The sequence below is a fragment of the Miniopterus natalensis genome, chromosome X, assembly GCF_054644295.1.
Source record: "Miniopterus natalensis isolate mMinNat1 chromosome X, mMinNat1.hap1, whole genome shotgun sequence".
NCBI lineage: Eukaryota > Metazoa > Chordata > Mammalia > Chiroptera > Miniopteridae > Miniopterus > Miniopterus natalensis.
In genome coordinates, this window is record NC_142103.1 from 103,721,386 (window position 1) to 103,742,770 (window position 21,385).

At 47.6% G+C, this 21,385-nt stretch overlaps 1 protein-coding gene across 1 annotated transcript in view; it reads right to left on the reverse strand.

The window, feature by feature from the left end:
- WWC3 (WWC family member 3) overlaps positions 1–20,186 on the reverse strand; it is a 93,248-nt gene extending 73,062 nt beyond the window's left edge. The window contains exon 1 of the mRNA XM_087813300.1: positions 19,909–20,186. Coding sequence (XP_087669426.1) covers positions 19,909–20,186 — 278 coding nt within the window. The remainder of the gene's footprint in view (positions 1–19,908) is intronic.
- Positions 20,187–21,385: the final 1,199 nt, after the last annotated feature.

Consider the following 21,385-nt stretch of genomic DNA (forward strand, 5'->3'; position numbering starts at 1 on the left):
AGGCCTGAAGAGCACTGGGCCAGGGCAGCAGTGACAGGGGCCAGGTCTTTCAGCCTCTGTGAAGCTACTCACCAGGCCCTGAGCAGGGTGAGGTACACAGCAGAATCTCAGGTGTCTGCCACAGAAGAGTCACAGGAACATGAGCGGTGCTTTGCAACCATTTCTGTTCACTTCAATGACCCTAATAGTTTCCCTCCCAAGGGCCATCACAAGGAGGCACTGAGTCGAGGTCTTCTGCAGTGTATCTGCTCTAATGCATGCCTACCCAAGGGACAACTCGTTATGGGTGTAAAGGTGTCTGCAACACCCCCTCCCGTGAGACCCTCCAAGGAGGGATGGATAGACAGGGATAGATTAACAGAAGGATGGATGGAAGAATGGTGGGAGAAAAGGAGGGAGGGAGAGATGGATGGGGGACAGACAGACAGATGGACAGATGAAGAACCCATCTACATAGGCCAGTGGGGAGGAAACCTCTTGAAAAGGAGGAAGCGAATGTTACGAGTTAAGAGAAAACTGCCTCCTCCTGTTGGGTCTCTCCTGTAAGCCAGAATTCCCAAATCAGATCCCTTAGGGTTTATAAGCAAACACATTCTGGGCAGGATTGGAAGACCAGAGGGCAGCCCAGTTCCTTTGTATCTTAGTTATGCTTTTTTTTCTGTAGATCACTGTCCTAATTGGGATGCTGGGAGGTAACTAAAGAAGGGGCCGAACTCAATAATAACCACACACCAACCAAGGAGAAATTGCCCCAAAACTTGCTAGTGATCTGATTTTCAGCAGGGCCACTTTGAAAAGGGGTGGGTTTGTTGGGGTGGCACAGAGAGAGGCTTTCCTGCACTGTCCATTGTGGCAGCCACTAGCCACATGTGGCTAAAGTTAATTTAAATGAAGTAAAATGGAAAGTTCATTCTTTAGCTGTACTAGCCACTGTTCAAGTACTCAAGAAACATGTGGCCAGTGGCTGCCAGACTGAACAGGGCAGGCAGTGAATGTTTCCATCATCACAGAATGTCCCAGTGGACAGCGCTGCTGCAGAGTCAAAGGGCAGTGAGAGGACGTTGGTCTCTCGTGGGAAGGAGAGTGGGTGAGACAGGGGAGTAGAGAGAGGCAGTGAACAGCAGTCCACTGAAATATTTTCTTGTAAGTGCTTTGGTTATTGGTCACAGAGAAAGGGTGGCTATAAAATTACTTGATATATCATCAAGTTTGGGTTCCTTTGTTTGCAAAAACAAAAAAGACTAGAGAAGACACCCCAACACAGCAGTAATTATAGGTAGAGGGCTGGATGGGACTGTTTATAGAAATAAAATACTGTAAGTCATTTTTTTCAAAGGAGTTAGCCAGAATCCAACATGGCCTCTTCTCTTGTTCTCTTCCCACGAGCCTCAAGGACAAGTGTGGCCATCATTGACTGCTTCCTGGGTTCCCACTTCTCTACCTCGAAGAAGGGCAGGCCAGGCAGCAAGAGTGGGAAGCACATGACTCCAAGGTGCCTGGGGCCATCAGACGTCGGCCTACAGACGTGTTCAGTCTGGTTTGCAGTGCTGGCCCTCGGAATGTTCTAAAACCCCCACAGGTTGCCAACATTTAAACTGAGAGTTCATTACAAACACCTAGATTTCTAACTCTCCTGAAAATCGGAAGAGCTGGAACACAGGGATTACAGTCAGCAGAGACAGAAACTGGGTGAAGCTGAGCAGGGCCACTCGCTAGCTTGCCCAGTCCCCACTACTCCATTACCTCTGACATGTGGCCATTTGGTTGGGGGCCCAGTCCTGGTGGGCATTTGAGTCTGTAATCACCACACTGAGGTGAAGCGCAGAGGTGGGAAAAGCCTTCCCAGGGAATGGCCTAGAAAACAGAAGGCATGCAAGGGAGTTCCTGCCAGGCAGAGGCAGGCATGAAGCTTGGTACAAACGATGCTCACGGTCTCAGGCATGCAATCTTGGCTAAGGATGAGAGAGCTTGGGGACCCCACCGTAGGAGAAGCACTATGAAAACTATAAAGTGCTACTCCTTGTATTTAAAAATTCACTGCAGGAAAGCTATTTGAGATGTGAGGTGCCAGGAGTTAACCTCAAGGAATTCAGCTCAGCCAGGGAGCAAATAAACAACAAATTCCCACTACTCGATAAATTCTGTGAATGGCAGGGCACAGATAGAGGGCTGTGGAAGCTAAGAGGAGGAAACAATTCAACATTAATATAGATTATTTTTATGGTCAGCAAAATATCAAACCCATCTCCCATCTCATGCTCCAAAACAATAACACAATGGCATTTAGAGCTATTTGACTTTTCTTTCCCCTTTACAAACTTCAGCGTTTCTAGTTTCCAAGGTCAAGGTTTATCTGCCCAAGTTTCGTGAAGGGGTTAAAATCATAGTCAAATATTCATTCATTACTGTGAACCAGATGGAGTATCATGAGACAATGGATTCCCACCCTGGCTGCTGTGAGAATCACCGGGGACATCTGGACTGGCCCAGGAAGTTGGACTTAATTGGTCTGTGGTAGAGCATGAGCAACAATAGTTTGTGAGGTTTTTTTTAATATATCTTCACTGATTTCAGAAAGAGGGAGGGAGAGGGAGAGAGAGAGACAGAAACATCAGTGATGGGAGAGTCACTGATCGGCTCCCTCCTGCACACCCCCTACTGGGGATCGAGCCTGCAACCCGGGTATGTGTCCTGACCAGGAATCAAACTGAGATCTCCCGGATCATAGGTCAATGCTCAACCGCTGAGTGACACCAGCCAGGCAGCAATAATAGTTTTTAAATGTTCTCCAGATCATTGTAACCTGAAATCCAGGTTGATGCTCAAAAGTAAATGGTCATCCGTCTCCTGCACTCGAGGAAGCTCCATGGAGAGGGGAAGATGGCAGGTGAGTGGAGTCAGGAATCATATATGGGAAGCACATGATCAGTTATCTTAACCAGCCTCTGCTTTTCATACTGAGAATTTCACCTCAAATATTGAAAATATCTTTAGAAGTGTAATAAAATAATTATTGATTCACCCACCGAGGGGTGAGTGATGGAACTGCCATTTGCCAAGCGCAGGAAAAGCTCTGGGAAATGAGAGACAAGGACAAGCCCCAGGCAGTCTGGCCAGGTGGGGAGAAAAGAAAAGCACCAGTGAAGCCCATGGACAAAGTAGGCTCGGTGGTATGTGCTTCCTTGTGGTGAAATGCAACACCCACCCCAGCGTCACTTCTCCTTTCCTGGAGGGAGACAGTGGTCCTAAAACAGGAACCAATTTTTCAAATTGGCATAGGGAGCACGTGCTAAGCAAGAAATGTACAGCTGACCAGGAGATTATTCAAAACAGGTTCCTTTACCTTCTTTCTCTAAAGTCAAACATGATTCGGCACATAAGTGAAAGGGTCCTATAAAAACTGCCCAGGCAAAAATACCCTTTGCCCTGACTTGGAATTTCAGAAAATACGTGCGCATCTATGGAACCAAATCCCTGTGTGGTATCTTGTAGTCTCCCTTCCCGCCCATCAAAATCAGTTCTTAGGAGTCCTGTGTTGTTCCCAAAGTTGTGTGCAAGAAGTCATTTTAGACCAGCGGGACACAGGGGAGGGGTCCAGGTGACAGAAGGTCCGCACAGGGAATGCGGCAGGCCCACAGCCCTTAGGAGCCCAGGCGCCAGAAGGGCCCCACGCCCAGCTTCTTACCGCGTGAGAACGTCTTTCACTGGAAAGCTCCCTGACCAGCCCCAGGACCATCCCACCCTCTCAGCTAACCTCTGGAGCTAAGGGGACACGAAGTAGGGGAAAGAGGTTGATGGTATCTTTCTTCAGAGGGGGAAACTGCAACATTCCACATTCACATGATTGAAGTGATATTTCCAACAAGCACCAACAGTGCTCTCTCCATCAGCAGAAACCGAAAAGAAATACGTGCGTAGCTCAAGTCCTAATGTGAATGCCATGGGGCCCTTCCCAGAAGAAACAAGCGGACAAAATGTCACGTCCTCAGAGGCCGGCCAACATGTCAAGTCTAGGTGGTACTTCAGGGAGGCTGGGCCATCCTCTCATGGAAGCAATCATGATGAGGAGCAGCCTACGGCACACTTAACAAATACTGTGCATAGAACTTTCGGGGGGGGCAGGGAGCTGCCACCAGCTGATTCTCTATGGAACTATGGGATTCTGTTGCAGTGCCCATTCAGTTCGATCGTCAGTCACCTTAGTGAAACTACTGCTTCACCATGTGGTTTTTTTATTTTGGGGTGGAGGAGGGGCTTATCAGAACACCCTGGGTAGCTTGAGGATAAGGGGCTGCATTTTGGGGGGTTTTTGTTCGTTTGTTTTTTAAGAAAGCTTCCCAGGCACTTTGTAGGAAACCCCAAGGATCACTGGTCCAGATCAGTGGTTCTTGAGCCTGGCTGCTAATCAAACCCAGCAGGGGGACATTTTAAAAATGGTTAAAAATGGACACCAGCTGCAAATCATATATCTGATAAGGGTCCAGTAACCAGAATATATAAACTCCTAAAAGTCAACAACAAAAAAGGCCAACAAGCCAAAGTAAAAATGGGCAAAGGACTTGAATAGACATTTGTCAAGATATACGAGTAGCCATCAAGCACATGAGAAGATGTCCACCATCGTTGCACATCAAAACCACAATGAGATGCCATCTCACAGCCACGAGGATGGCCTTTTTTAAAAGCAAACAAACAAACAAAACCCAGAAAATAAGAAGTGCTGTCTGTACTATAATAAAATGATGTCCAGCCATGAAGAGGGATGAGTCCTGACACATGCCACAGCAGGGCTGAACCCGGAAACATTATGCGAGACTAAAAAGGCCACAGAGCCTATGATCTATTTGTAGGAAATATCCAGAGTTGGCAAACCATAGACGCCGAGAACAGACTGGTAGTTGCCAGACCTGGGGAGGAGGGAGCAATGGGGAGTGACTGCTTAATGGGTACAAGGTTTTCTTTTCTTTTCAGTGGTGAAACTATTTTGGAACTAGATAGAGGTGCTAGTTGCACAACACTGTGAATGTACCAAATGCTGCTGAATTAACCATTTCATATGGTTAGTGGTTAATTTTATATCATTGAACTTCACCTCAATCTTTAAAAGTGGGGGGAAATGGATATGAGGGAGCTTCCTGGGCCCTGCTGATCAGGACCTCCTGGGGTGGGGCAGCGTGTGTGCACGTGTGTGTGTAGGTGTGCATACAAATGCAAATATACAGCTCCCCAGGTGAATCTTACATGCGTCTAGGACTGAAAAGCATGCAACCTGAAATTGATATAAAAATAAGAGTACTTCTGTGGCTGAGACCTTAGAAGCTTACCTGACGCAACACTCTCCACGGGAAAGGAGGGTAAAGAGTATGGCATGCTGCCCCGTCCTCTCTCTGAAAAAATAAGCATTTCAAACAACAAAAATAGACGTGTCACATTCAGGAAAATGAAGGCAATCACAGCTATGGGGCCCTCAAGAGCAATCTAACCAGGACGGTGTATGAATTCAAAATCCTGCCCCCAGAACGATGGAAGGACCCACAGTTTAGTCCGCATAGATGAGCACAAAACAAACTGGAAAGGTGTCCTCAGTATCAATGAACCATGCTGTGCTCCTTGCAAACACCAAGGAAGGGCAAATGTTACTAGACTCTTATGAGAACCAACAAGGACCAAAGGGATAGGTGAGGTTGCAGCCAAGGCCAGCTGAGCAAAAGGGAAAATGGCAGAACTCTGAGCTGGCTAACCACCCGTGGTTAGAGATGTCATGGGGCAGAAAGGACCTGGCCACCTGACTGCTGATGGCCAACGTTCAGTCTGTAATTCCTGTGGGACCTGGACAAGCAAGACAGACACTGAAACAGAAATGCTGCCTGTGGCTTCAAGTCTAGGATGTTCCAATTCTGTTCACTGTAGATAGTCCCTGTAGGTATTTCAGAAATCTGGTTTTACTAATACTGATCAAAGGTGATGCAACATTTTTTCACTAAACAGTTCCACTACAGTGGAGGTGGTCATCATGAGGGGCCCTTATACATGGTATTCATCTGCTCCTTTATAAGCAAACTGTACTACAACTCTTTCCCCAGCACTTTCCTTTTCTGGCTTGTGGAAAGTTCTGACTTGGACCCTAAATGTAAGACCTAATTCAAAAGAACAGTGGGTCGCACTCCTGTCTCACCTTTACTTTCATGAGCCGGAAAAAGAACTGCAATTTCTTCGAAACCCATTTATTAATACAAGAATGAGAACCTTACTGTAGCACTGCCTTTTTGGTGAGGGGAAAAAAAAAAACACCCAACCACTTCTTAACACCTCCCAGCTTTGCAAACACTACCAGCCAACTGCTTCCCCAAATCAATTCCAGTAACTTATATGCTGGCGGTGCCATTATGTCATTGGTTTGCTTCATGGAAAATTTCCCAATTTTCATTTATTTTAGTGCTTTGGAACATGCCAGGGCACCTTCCTTAATTCCAGGTGGAGAGGTAACGCAACCAAACACCACTGAAACATCAGAGACCCTGGGAAAGAAAGGAAAGGCATAGAGGCATTGTGTTGTTTCTCTTACACAGCAATGATCTCCGCCAACACTGACTACCTCCTGGGGAATCCAAGTGTAGCTCTTGCTCCTATCCCACCACCTGGCTGGAATTATTCCACAAGGTTTTATACTCCAAAAATGATAAAAGTAGCATCTACCCCCAAAGTAACACGCTAGGGTAAGGTATTATTGTTCAACGGTGCAAAAGGGGATGACACTCGCTCCACCTGATGCAGAGTGGCAACTAACCACCCCGAGACAGATAAGAAGACAGTGATATGTTTCTCTACTTTACATAACAAGATAAAAATTAGCCCATCTGAAGGAAATGCAGACTTTGGACTCCAAATATTTACTGAGCTGGCACTAGATTTAAAACTGAGTTGTTGACAATGACTCAGGAAAAACAACTATTTTATTCGTTACATGTTTATATAAAACTGTATGGTGCTCCCTGTTTTTAAAGGAGCTGGGTGATAAATGGCACAGAAAAGGGAATTATCTCTGTTAATAATTTTAAAGGCATGATAAGGACATGAGTTCTTCTTTCAAAATTAAAAGTGTGTCTAAAGCCGCGAGATAGAGCTGAGGGTTGGGAGTTGCTCCAGCAGGAATTATTGGTTCTGGCCACCACGGTAGCACTTAAAATGCAAATGCTACCCTGTTCTCCCCTGAGTACATGTGAACTCAAGAAGCTATTTTTGGTAATCCTTGACATTTTTGTCAATATGCCATCTGCATGGTGACATTTTGGAGGTTTATGATATTGGAGGGGGAAGGGTTTGATTTCTGGTGTCTTGGCTTTTAACAGTGAGATTAACACGATGACAATTTTGGATCAACCTGAGCCACATCGAACACAGCATGATCTATCTGAGATGCCTCCTGAAGCATGCAAAATGGTGTCACAGTGCTTCAGAAGCAAGTCACAATGTGACAAAAGCGCTGCAGAGTTGGCCACCATGTGCTGGAGCCGTATCGGCTTAGATCACAAACCACCCAGCCATTAGAAAGCAGCTACCTACCACTTTTCTTTTAAATAATAATTTAAAAAATCAGTTTCCAAACACAAAAATTGGTAGCATTATATGGGCATTCCAAAAGCATATCAAAGTCTTCTCTAAAGACATACCCTTAAGGTACACAGCTCAACTGCCAGAACAGGAACAAAATCCAGCTGCCACATTTCCTGTTCCATGGAATTCCTCCACCACAGGCCCCCCAGCAACTAAAACTCTTTGTAGCATGAAACATTAGCTCTTCACCTGTGTACTGTGTTCAGCTTTATTGAGATGCAATTATACAATGGACATATACCATTGTGTGTGTTTAAGGGATATACTGCATCGACCTGATACACTTATTTGTTGCAATATGATGACCACTGTAGTTAGCAAATACCTCATCACATCATATAATCAGCATTTCTTTTTTTACAGTGAGAACATTTAAGATCTACTCCCTTAGCAATTTTTAAATACACATTATCAATAATATCAATTAGTTCCCCAGAACTAACTGTATTTTTAATGAAAATCTTTCTAAAAGTAGTTCTTTCCCTGCCTTATATATACAGTTGTCTTAATTTGTCTGGTATTGAAGTGATCCAACTTCCCCTGGTTGCCTTATGGCAGATGCAACATCCCTTTTTAGGGGGAGGAGGGAGAGAAATTCTACTGCGGGTTCCTTGACTAAAAAGTGCCCACCTGGCTCTTAGGATTCCGAGCCCCTTCTCTCTAGTTAGTTAGACTCCCCTCTGGGATCTTATCCTGCACCCTCCCACCCCATCCACCCCCACTGGCCAATGGTTCCCTTGATTAGACCCCATACAGCAAATGTTTTGTGTAAAGGGCCAGATAGTCAATATTTTCAGCCTGCAGCCACAGGGTCTCTGTCCAGTGACTCAGCTTTGCCCTTGCTGTACAAACGCAGCCACAGACGATAAACACGTGAGTGTGGCTGTGCTCCAATAAAACTTTATTTACCAACACTGAAGCTGGAGTTTACATAACTTTCACAAAATACTACTCTTCTTTTGATTCTTATTAAGCCATTTCAAAATGGAAAGCACATTCTTATCTTGCAGGCTGTCGATAAACAGGGTGGACTGGATTCAGCCCAGGGGCTGCTATTTGAAAAACCCTGTCCAAAGATTCCCCCAGGGCCAGCCATCAATTTGGAAAAGTTTCCACTCAATAAACATTGGTTTGTCAACTGACGATAAGCACTGTCATTCTGGCTGTACATGTAAGAAAATCTAGCCCCAAAGAAATTCAGGAACATGCACAGGTGGTAGGAGCTGACTGCCCATCCTGACCTTAGGGCTGACCCACCCCCATCTTGGGATTGCTAGTTTATGTCGGTCTTTTGTTTCTGGGCTGCCTTCTCATCTCCTGGAGGAAAAGGGCTAGGTGATCTTAATGGTCTGTTCTGCTCCATCGCACCAGGCACAGACATAGCATCTAGATTATTAATGTCTTAGTACATGTTAGTTTTTTGGCTTCCTGTCCCTAACTTTAGAAAGAAATGTGAAATATTTTATACTTCTCTCTTTCTCAAGGTAACCAACTTTTATAAAAGCTAAATTACGTTGATCTCTTTTCTTTGATCTTCAATTCACTTTTCTTAAAGGATGCCAGCTGCTCCCATGGGCAAAGTTCGCACAGCTGCCCTCAGTCAGGATCACAAGATGGTGGGTCGCCTGCATTAAACCAAAAGCAGCACAAAACCAGATCCCTACAACATGGGTGAACCTCAAAAATATGATGCTGAACGAAAGAAGCCCGACACAAAGGGCCACGTATCGCGTGATTCCATTTATATGAAATGTCCAGAACAGGCAAATCCATAGAGACAGAAAGCAGATTGCTGGTTGCCAGGGGCTGGGGGATGGGGAGTGACTGCTAATGGGTACAGGGCTTCCTTTTGGAGCAAAGAAAATGTTTTGGAACTAGACAGAGGGGGTGGTTGCAAAACACTGTGACTGTACTAAATGTCACTTAAAATTGTTCGCTAAAAAAACGAGTAATTTATGTGAATTTTACACCTCAATAAAAATACATTTTTTAAAAAGATGGTGGTAGAACTGTGTATTCTTTTTTCTTCTTTTTTAAAGTTGATATCCATCACCACACATAGTTACAAAAATATTTTTCCTGTGATGAGAATTTTCAAAAATCTACTTTCTTGTCCTGGCCGGTGTGGCTCAGTTGGTGGATTGACCTGTATACTGAAAGGTCGCTGGTTCACCAGTTCAATTCCCGGTCAGGGCAAATGCCCAGGTTGTGGGTTTGGTCCCTGGTTGGCTTGCATACTGGAGGCAACCAATCGATGCTTCTGTCTCATTGGTATTTCTCTCTTTCTCTGTCCCTCTCCCTTCCCCTCTCTCTAAAATCAATTAAGCCCGGCCGGGCGTGGCTCAGCGGTTGAGCATCCACCTAGGATCCAGGCAATTGGGGTTCGATTCCCGGTCAGGGCACATGCCCGGGTTGCGGGCTCGATCAATGACTCTCTCATCATTGTGTTTCTCTCTCTCTCTCCCTCTCCTTTCCTCTCTCTGAGATCAATAAAGGTATTTTTTTTTAAAAAAATCAATTAAAAAATAAATGAAGAAAAGAAAAGAAAAGAAAAGAAAAGAAAAGAAAAGAAAAGAAAAGAAAAGAAAAGAAAAGAAAAGAAAAGAAAAGAAAAGAAAAGAAAAGAGAAAAACTCAATCAGGCAGCAATTCGGTTGCCATGATGCCGAACAGTTCATTTTTTACTAAGTTTTTCACTGCTTTGGTTGCATTAATTGGTTGATCAGTCACATGAAGTGCATTAAACTTCATAAATGAGTACAACAGGCTTCATAACGGCCTACTATTAGGACAGCATCATCCCCTGTTTAAAAACGCTAATTTTCTCTTAGAACTAGGCCAGTGTGCACGAAGGATATTTCGGGACAGAGGAAAAATGGAGGGGAGGGTGTGAATATGAGCACTGCAGCCAGACCATCCCTGCACTGGTCTGTGAATGCCAGGTCCCATCATGGAGATGGGAGCCCAGCAGGCCAGCTGGACATGACCCCAGCCTAGTCTCTGACCTACCACTAAGGTCGTCCTGGGCCAGGAAGACCATACCTCCCTCCATCCCAAAATTCCAACCCCTCACGTGTTTCACTGAAATATGCCCACCAGTCCCAATGTAACTGCCCCTTCCAAAAATTACAACTCAGGAAAAAAAGGGCAAGAGAAATTTTTTCAAAAAAGACAGGAGGAGCAATTCTCATGCAGTATGCAATAAAAGAGATATTTGTTAAAATTTTGAAATTCCAAATGCACAGTGACAAACTGAAAATATCCACCTAAGATCAACATTGTTAACTGTAGTGAGCTGTAACATCATCATTAGAAACCCAGTGTACTCAAGGCTCAAGGTTGGGAACAGAAAGTTGCCAGAGAAATTTACACACAACTGACAGAGTCAGATGAAGGAAGGAGGGGGGAGGCAGCCGGAGGGGTGGGAGGGCTTCCTAAATTCATGTGTATAACACCACCCTGTTCGCCTATGCTGATTTTCCTCCTTTAATTCTTTGAAAAGTTTGTATATCCACATGGTTCAAAAACCAAAAAGGATAAAAGATCTGTTGCCCACCCCAGCCCCATCTGCCTCATCTTCACCATTCCCACCACCATCTCCCCCAAACAGGCACACAAACACATTTGAACACAGATACTTGTTCCTCCCTTCAAGACATGCAGGCTGGGCCACACCTGGCCCCTTCTGCACCTGCATGTGCCATAGGCTTCCGCGTCTCAGTCCTCCAGACCAGCGGTTTTCCAACCTGGCTGCAATGTGGTGCCCTACGTGTGAACCATTCAAGCTGCCTTGTACCTGAGGCTGCCGGTGTGTGGGACTCAGGCTCTGCGCTCGGCCCCCTCACTCATGGACCTTCGCCCAGTTCCACAATGGCCCCAGTTTATATGGGAAGAAAGCAAAACTCAGAGGTTAGAAGGAGGTCCAGTTAGATAAATGACAGCCACAACCCTAAGGCAGGTCTGTCCAGCTGGTCCACAGAACAAGGGCACCTTCTCCTTGAAAAATAAACAAATGGTGATCTTTGCCCAATTTGCAGAGAAAAATTAATAAACTCATAAAGTCAATTTTAAGATTTCCAACTCCAATTTTGTTAAACACCAGCACCCCCTATATCACTTTTCCACTAGCCCTGGCACAAAATGGTTGTGACTCGGCTACACACTGCAATCCCCAGGGGAGCCTGGAGCTCCCTGGCCAGGTCGACCGCACACCGCCCCAGCGGGGAGGCCCACTCCTGGTTATCAAGGAGCCGAAGCCAACAGAATAGGAGCAAAGCAAACAGCTGATCACAGCCAGCCCAGACCTCGCTTTTTCCATCAAGTACACGAGGTTATGTTTATATTCTGACATTGTAAACATATGAATGGTCATTTTTCTGTGAGTAAAACAGTTGGCAGTTGACATAATGGAATCCAAGACATAGCTATTTCCTGTATTCTGCGGGGAACGCCTCAACAGGGAGGGCACCTCAGGGCGGCTTCCAAATGTGCTCCAGCCACACAGTGGAACAGTATTTGGCAATGAAAAGAAATGGAGCATGATCCGTGCTGCGACACAGATAAACCTCGAAAACATTATGCTTAATGAGATAAGCCAGACACAAGGCCACAGATTATTTTACTCCATTTATACAAAATATCCAGAATAGGCCAATCTCTAGAGACAGAGAACAGGTTAGTGGTTGCCAGGAGCTAAGGGAGATGGGCAGTTACTGGTCATGGGTACAGGGTTTCTTTGGGGGATGATATTGGTGATGGTTACAAAACCTTGGGAATATACTAAAAACCACTAAATTGTGTACTTTAAAATGGTGCATTTTATGATTATGGGAATTATATCTCAATTGTTTTAAACAGGGATAATTTTCTGGGCAAATCCAGTTCACCCACACACTCAGGGCTCCCTCACACTGGAGACAGGCACCTTCCCGCAAACAGAGCTCTGAGTAGCAAAAACGATCCATCTCCCACAATGGCTGCCTGGTGTCCTGCCCAAACTGCATGCAGCCTAGAAATGGATTCGCCTTGGCCGTGCTCTCTCTCCTGGTGGCACTGAGGCTGGTGCACAGGAGTTGCTTGGAAGATCTTCGGCCAACTGCAGGGCTTGTCCCCTCGGGCTTGGCCCAGCCAGCTCCTTTCCTCCGTCCCTCTCTCTCCTTCAGCTCCTTGAACTTTAAGAAATAAAAAGAGGACCCTCCAGCTGGAAAATGCTGGAGATTCCACAGCCCCATGAGCAGCCTTTCAAGACACCCCTGCCCTGTCCTTCTAGAGCTTCTGAGCAAAGGCAGAGGCAATCCTCTCCTGTTCCTTTGGCTACAGAGGGAATCAAAATATCTGGGGGCATCTCAAGCAAACTGATACTCCATCCACCCACCCACCCACTCCGCACACACACTCAGAAGGCCAGGCCAGCTCTCTAGGTTGCTGCAGAATACTGAACTGTTCACAGATTCATTTTCTTCTGTTCCACTTGACACTCAGTAACTATCTATCAGTTGAGAATATTCTAAAAGTTGAAGAATACACTCGTACTAAAATACATCCCCAACCTTTCATATGCTGGTATTACTATTTCTTATGGTATAATAACTTCAGGGTTTGTCCTATAAATATGTTTCATATCCGTTCTTCATGGAATCAGAAATCAGGCCTCTGTGGTCTTCCCCTCTGTTATGTAACTGTCGATCTGTTTGAAACAAATAGCTCCTAAACATGAAACATTGTAACCACGTAGACAAAAGTAGTTCAAGGTTCTCAGCCAGGCCATATTGCCCTGCCTGCATGCCCCCCCCCCCCCCAGCGGACACTTAGCAATGTCTGAAGACACTTTTGGTTGTCATGACTTGGAGGGGTGTGCTACCAGCATCTATGAATAGAGCCTGCAGATGTTGCTAAACACCTGACACTCCACAGAAAGGTCCACAACAAAGAACTACCCAGTCCCAAATATCAACAGTGCCGAGGCTGAGAAACGTGCTCTAGAGGAACACCTGCCCAGCCTAATGCATTAGGACACTGCCCATCACCAATACAGTAAGGTGAGTAACTCAACACACTTCTCTATGTAACCACATGGGGAACACATACAATCAGCAGCAGCCAAAACAGCGAAGGCTTCTGAATGGGGTTAATAGAAGGCCTTCAGGTTGACCTCTGGATGAGTCTCAGCTCCTCCTAAGATGTCAGCAAGATTCCTTTTGCCCCCTCCTGATTTCACCTGCCTTAATCAAGCATTAGCTAAATCCCAGGCACTTCATTTCCTTCACAATTCCTCTGACATAATCCCTGCCTTTTCTAGGCCTAGTGCCCCGGATCTCTCTAGCTCAGGCCCATCACCATCTGTGAAAACCACTGATGGTTTCCAACTGGCCTTTCTCTAGGAAATCCACCCCGCCCACTGTCCCATATTTGGCAAGCTCATCAGATCTGACTTGGTGCCTAATGTGAGCAAGACTCCAGGCTCAGTCCACAAGAAATAAGGACCCCTAGGGATGTGGTGAGGAGCCAGGGAGAAAATAGATATAAAATGCTTAGTATGATACCACCTAAGCACGCAATAAATGTTAGCTACTGGGGTTGTTCTTAAAGACACCCAGCTGACCAGATGCTTCCACGCTCGCGGGGAAACAACGCATTAGTTTCCTACTGCCGCTGTAACAAACTGCCACAAACCAAGTGACTTAAAACAACACAATGCATTATCTCACAGCTCCAGAGGGCCGAAGAGCAAAATCAGTTTTATTCGGCTAAAATCGAGGTGTCAGCAGGGCTGTGTTCCCTCTACGGGCTCTAAGGGAAAATCTAGATCCTGGCATCTACAGGCTCCAAGGAAAAATCTAGGTCCTGGCCTCTTCCAGCTTCCAGAGGCTGCCTGCATTCTCGGCTCATGGCCACGTGTCTCCCAATATCTGCTTCTGCTATCACATCTCCTTTTCTGTCTCTGACCCTCCTGTTTCCCTCTTGTAAAGACCCTTGTGATTATAGGGGCCCCACCAGATAATCCAGGATAATCACTTCATCTCAAAATTCCTAACTTAATCCCACCTACAAATGTTATTTGCCACAGAAAGTAACTTATTAATAGGTTTCAGAGACCAGGACATGGACATCTTTGGAAGGTCATCATTCTGCCTACCACGGGGAGGGGTTAAATATCAGACAGCAATGAATGCAAGATAAAATAACCAGTGGGCATAACGTGGTGCAAGAGAGAGCTGAACTCTGGAGTTGGACAAAGGCTGCCCCTCACTGGCTTTGGGAAGCAAGGTTACTAAGTCACCCACCCTTGGCCTAGTTTCATCACCTGCCCACCTACACTTGTACAGCCTCTGTGGGCTTTCCGTAAAAGCATCACACAAACGCCTAGAGCACTTGGCACATGGTAAGCACTCCACATATGTCCGCCATAACCACAGACCCAAGGGATTCCAGCGGGGAGAAACCAGGAGGTAGCAATAGCATGGTGATGCCTTAGGGGGAAGGACACAATTGCACTGTGAGCCCAATGGAGGTAGGGACCTGTCTGCTGGTCCACTGCTCACCACTGGAGTCCTGAACCCTGGAAGAGTGACTTGAGAGGCTGTGCGGCAGTGAGTGGATGGATGGATGGGTGGGTGGGTGAATGGAGTAGGGACTGGGCCATTGGGTGGCATAATGGAAAGAGCACTCGTTCCTGGTCAGAAAACACAGTTCAAGTCCCTGTCCTTCCAACTCACAGAAAGACACACCCCTTGACTGTAGCCCTCAAGTACAAAATGAGGAGTCTGAACAGGACAGCCCTAGCTCTTCCAACCCCAACACTGCAGGATTCTAAGTTATGTGTGGTCTTGCCCGAGTCTTACCTCCCTTACAAAGGCTCTGGCTCAGTCAAACTGTCCGATTCCCTCATTTATTCCGAACACACCCAGCACTTCCTCATCTCCAGTACTTTTCTCATGTTCCCACTTTTCTTCTCCAGCGCTGAGAAAGCACGAGAAACCCTCAAGCCAGGAGACAGATGGATAGATGAAAAGATGCCCCCCGGCTCGAGTGAGCCCTCTCTCCTTTTCCCGGAAGCCACCACCAGCTGACAACAGTACCTGGTAGCCACCACTATCTTCATTTAGTATGTCTGTCTCTCATCCCCCAGACGAACGTCCCCATCCTCCATCCCAGCACACCAGAGGCCAAGAATCTCTGTAAATAGTTCATTTTACTGGGTTTAAAGGGAAATAACTGAACTCAACAGAATTTAACTCTGCTTTTATTCCATCAGATCAACTTGATTTAGTTTGTTGGAAAGGCCTCCAACATTAGCAAAAGGGCCTGGGCTGGAAGCAGTTCACCAGGTTCACCAGGTGACCTTTACATGTCCCCTGACCCAAGGGTTCCTGAAGTAGAACCTACCCGAGAAGGTGAAGCACACTACTTCCACTTCCAAAATCAGAGTGAAAGGGAAGAAAAGGAAACTTAAGAGATTTCCAAACATCCGGGAGCTATTTCTGGAAATGAATGACTTTTCCATTCACTTAAAAAAAAAAAAAAAAAAAAAGGAAGGAAAGAAAAAGAAAGATATTAGACCAAGAATAGACCAGAAGTGGTTGTTGATCATCTCAATGGAAGAACATTCTTGCAGGAGTCCACCCCTCATGTCCTTAAAATCAAGACACTCCCCCATGTTCATACAAACACTACCTATAAATGAAAAATGGAGAAATCATTACTTGTTTATCGGAAAGTTTATATAATCCCAAAATAGACTCATTGGGATAAATACAGCAAACGTCCTATTAATTAATACTAAATAAGCGTTCCAAGAAGGTAGCAATCAATGACGTCATCTGGCTCTGTTCTGTGGAGCTCCAACCTGGCAAATTCCCAAACCGTGGATTTTCTCCTTAAAGCAATAGCCTGTCCAAAGGACTTTTAATATACCATAGAATTCCTCCATGTGGAGCAGGTCAAATCCACCTCGTGAACAAATGGATCCCTAAAAGCTTTTATTACGATATCATCTAGGCCTCCCACCATCATCATGATCATTCACACTCTGTTTGGATCTCAAATGTGATATGGTCCCTCATTCTTCAGCTGCTCAAGGCTGGCATTTCCAGTAGTGTGCAATACAAACTGAGCTAGAGCAAATAGAACATGAAGTTTCAACCACCCAGTCCATCTATAGCAGGGGTGGGGAACATCCAGCCCGCAGGCTGTATACGGCCCACGAAATCATTTGGTCTGGCCCTGCCAAGGGAACCACAGGCGGAACTCGAAATCCAATAAATTCAATTAAACATCTGACTAAATATAGCAGGCTAATTTTTTCAGTTGATAATTTTGTATGGCCCGCAAATGATGTTATAAATATCCAAATGGCCCGTGGCACAAAAAAGGTTCCCCACCCCTGGTCTATAGGATAGTATCAGTGCAACCCCTCAGGAAGCAAAGGTATGTACATATAACCGTCAAAGGCACTAGATTTTTCCAAAGGAAGCAAAAATGTTCTTCCCATATTTTCCACCTAAATGGTAAATACCTTTTTATAAAGTGGTCATTGAGCTCAGAGTTAATATGTGTAGACTACCACATAAGACTCACCCACAAAAATTACCAGCCACAGAAATGGTGAATTAACTGTATTTTTTAAGAAAGTTTTTGGGTACGATTCCAAAAACTATGAAAATTATTCTCACAGTGCTGATCTGCAGAGGCAGTAAGTTTAAGCCTAAGGTGGGTTCAGAATCAAACTAAAGAATTCTGTTTTGAAAATACTGAGATGTTTACAGCCACATTTGTAAAGATGTTTCCTTAGGCTTGCAACCCCTTTGTTGTGACTTGAAAAAGAAAGTACAGCTACAATCATTCACCAGCATGCCCTGCACTGGCAATATCAAATGCTGTTAAACACCACAATAAATGGAATGAACAGAAAACTCTAGAGGAGATTGTTTACCACCTTGGCCCTGGGTTACTTTGCTCTAGCAGTATATTTTACCCTATTACAGTTTGCGCTAAATTATATATGCGATGTTTTAAGTCAGCAACAACTTGCACCTAACCTACTACACTGAAATTCCTCCATAATTTCAATTTCATTTTTCATTTTCTATTTATCTGCCTCTATCCTGTCCGTTCTGTCTGTGGAAGCTGTTTGGGGCAAGTCCTCATTTCTTGAACACCGTTTTCTGATCGTATGAATCAAAGGCGACTCAAAAGGGGTTTTAACTGTCAGATGCATATGGAGAAAATGTGCTCCAACACAGTTTTCTCCATATAATAAAACAATGCCAACTTTGAAGGATAACCGGTCACCTATAAAAACCGGCAGGGTTCTGTTTTGAAAGGAGAAGAAGAATGACTATTACACCATTTACACCCTTCAGAGACTCCCCTTAAATGTTTGTGGCTTGCCGAACATTCCATACATATTTCGGGCAAGGTATTATGGGAGCTGAAGTGCAAGCTGTCCCCTGCTGAATTTTCACTCACTATAAAAACAATGTCTCATAAAAGTATACACATGTTTTTACTTTACAAAAAATGTCAAATATCCACTTTTGTTCACTCAAAAGACACTTCTAGCATTAGAAACAAGACTTTTTAAAAATCTCAAACATAATCGATGTCTGCAAAGGGGGAGAATGTCATTGAGTAACAGCTTTCTGGAAGGAGAGACATAGAAAACGTGTGTGAAACGCACAAAAGGAGGATTCCGCAAGCTGACTTCTGCAGGGTCTGCTCACCTATGTCCTGGGTCATACCGTAAAAAGGGAAATTCTTACGTTTATACTTTTCATCATGAATCCCCACTCCAATGTAACCACAACTGTTTTATATTATCCTCATAAAATAAGCTTTAGCCTTTTCTAAGCAAAACGCTATTCTTAATTGGTTCATTTTCCAGTTGTTTGGGTTTTTAACACACACACAGTATAAAAGGGCACCACATTCCAAGCAGTTCTAGCAATTCCAGAACCATCCAAGGCTTGATCAGACAGCTGTGGCTCTGGCCTTTGGTTAAAATTATAATATGATCTCACCTGATTTTCAAAATAACTAAGCATCCTTTTAACCCATAAAAGTGTGCTAGGATTATCTAAGTTTCTGATTATCTTAAATAAAGAGAATGTCAGGGAACCACAATCCTTTTGCTTTGTTTTGTTTTTCCCTGTCTGAACCCAGAAAAATCTTCAAACAGTAATTCAGCAGCTTCCCTCCCCCAAAGTTTATTTTCAAACGCCAGTGCCATGCAGCGCTGCCTTTCCTGTGTGCAGGTAGGAGGAAGCAGGCGCGATGTCACCACTCGTGGCCTTTTCAAGTCCTAAAGTCACTGGGAAGCCTAGAGTATTTCCTTTCTGGCTCTCAGGCCATGGACAAAAGTTGCTCCAGACAGGACAAGATATCAGATAACTATTGGAAACACTCGGTTTCAACAGAATTCCCAGTTCCGTGAAAAATGCATCTCTCCAAAAGCAGCTAAGCCATTGAAAAGGTTCAAGAAAAGCATCATTACGTGAACTTAATTAAATGCAAGAATCCATAGGATTTATTTACATGAATAAGACAACTTAATGCCCTATTCACATCTTGCACAAAGAGGAAACATAAAATTCAACTCTTGTTTTTCGTTTTTTCCAAAAGCATCTGGGTCTAATCATAATCCCTTCTGGCAGCAGTGCACAAGGCTGTTTCAATCAGAATTTTAACTCAATGTTTAAGGCGCTAGAGAGTAAGTAACCATCGCAGCTGGGAAGAGGCGCTCCCGGCTCCCAGAGAACTAGGAGCCCCTGAGGTGTCCCGTCTGGCTGCAGTCTCTGGATGGAAACTAGGCTGAGCCCGACAGACAAGGAGCCCACACCGCCAAGCTGGGGCGCAAGTCTGTGCTCCGAGGTGACAGCTCATCTGGCCACCGCGGGGCCGGGGTGCTTGCGGGGCCAAAGCCGGGGGCGGTGGGCCGCAGAGGCCCGGCAGGGATGGGCGAGGCCGCGGCGGAAAAAGGAAAAGAGGGCCATCCGTCAGCCCCGGGAGAGGAAATTCCAGGCGCCCAGCTCCCAGGCGCCGGTCACCGGGTGACGTGAGGGAACCCAGTGTGTCCGCCGCGGCGGGGGCCCGGAGGAGGCCCGGGCTCCGCGCTCCGGGGCTCGAGGCCGGGAGAGAAGGTGCCTCGATCCTCGGCCCGGGCCCCGGGAAGGGGGGCGTGGGGGCGCCCTGAACGTCGCCCAGATCCGGAGACCTCCCCGGCGTCCTCCAGCCTCTCCCCGAGCCTAAGGGATGGGGCGCCCGGGTCCCGGCCCGGGCCTCCCGCCGGCGCCCTTACCGGTCTCGGGGGTCGATCCACGACGTCTGGCGCGTGTTGTGGTCGATGTAAAAGACGCGGCCGTCGTAGTCGCGCGCCTCCTCCCAGCCTGCGGGCAGCGGCAGCTCAGCGCTGTCCCGGGCCCGCAGCGGCGCGGAGGGCGCGGGGGGCGCGGGGGCCGCGGCGGGGGGCGCGGGCTGCGGCGGCTCCCGCGGGGGCTGCGCGGACGCCGGCGGCTCCCGCGGGGCCTCGCGCGCCTGTCCCCGCCGCCGCCGGCGGCCGCCGCTCAGCCAGGGCATGACGGCGCGGGCCCCGCCGCCGCCCGGCCGCCCCGCGCGCGCCGCCTCCTCAGCCAGCACTAAGGCCGGGCGCCCGAGGCGCGGGGGCGGCCGCGGGGAGCCGCCCGCCGCGCCCGGTGCATCCTCCGCCGGGCGCCCGCGCCCCGGCGCCCGTCCGCCACCCGCTGGTTCCGAGAGTCGCCGTGCGCGCAGCCGGCCCGCTCCGCCCGGGTCGCACGAGTCGCTGTCGCGCGTAGAGTCACAATCCCTGAGCTGCTGCGGCCGCTGCTGCCGGCGACTCCTCAGTTCCCGCGGCGCGCCCGGCCATCTTCGTTCCTCAGCGCGGCCCGGCTGGAAGGGGCGGGGCGCTGGCCGGTCACGCCCCCTTCCCGCCCCCGGCCCCGCCCCCTCCTGCTCCGTTCCCAGGCCCGCTGCATCTCCTTCCATCCCCAGCAGCTGCTCCGCCTCCAGCCTCCCCTGGGACTCCTCCGCTCTCCCGCTTCTCTACCCTCAGCCCCCGCCCGTCCGCCGCTTCTCCTCCTCCGCCCCGGCCGGCTGCTCCTTTTCCCCCATCCAGGGCTACTCCTCCCCCAGTGCCCCGCGCGCTCCTCCCTCTCCCCTCCCGCTCCACCCCCCTCCCGCCTCGCCGGGAAACCGCACGGGGGCCAGGATGGGCGCCACCGCGTCCGTCCGCCCCCGGGCCACCACGGAGAGGAAGGGGGGCCGGGAGGACGGCGCCCCACCCGGGCTGCAGGCGCGGCCTGTCTAGGGCTGACTCCTTGGGGCCCAAACAATTCCCGGGGGGAGAGGGCGGTCACCTCACTTCACCCACTCCCGGAGACCTGGGGTCCTCCCCTCTGCCCTCTTGGGGTGTGGGGGAGCTGTGCCCTGGGTCTCCCGCATACCCAAGATGGTCTCCCGAATGTGGGTAAAGCCCCTGAGGGGAAACCGTGGGAGCTCGGTAGCTGGAGGAGGAACTCGAGGCCCCGTCCTCTTGCGTGGGGAGGGAGGACCACCAGGAGGTGGGGAGCTGGGCAGGTGGCCACTTGGTGTCCCTGCCCGGAGAGCTCCAGAAGGGCTTGTCCGCAATCCCCACCCTGGGCCAGGCCCCCTGACCTGCCCTGAGCATTTCCACCTTCCAGTCTGCAGGATCCCGTAGTTTGAGCACAGACCCAAGTAGGCCCCTGCTGGGGAGGAAGCCAGGTCAACTCCTAAAACAT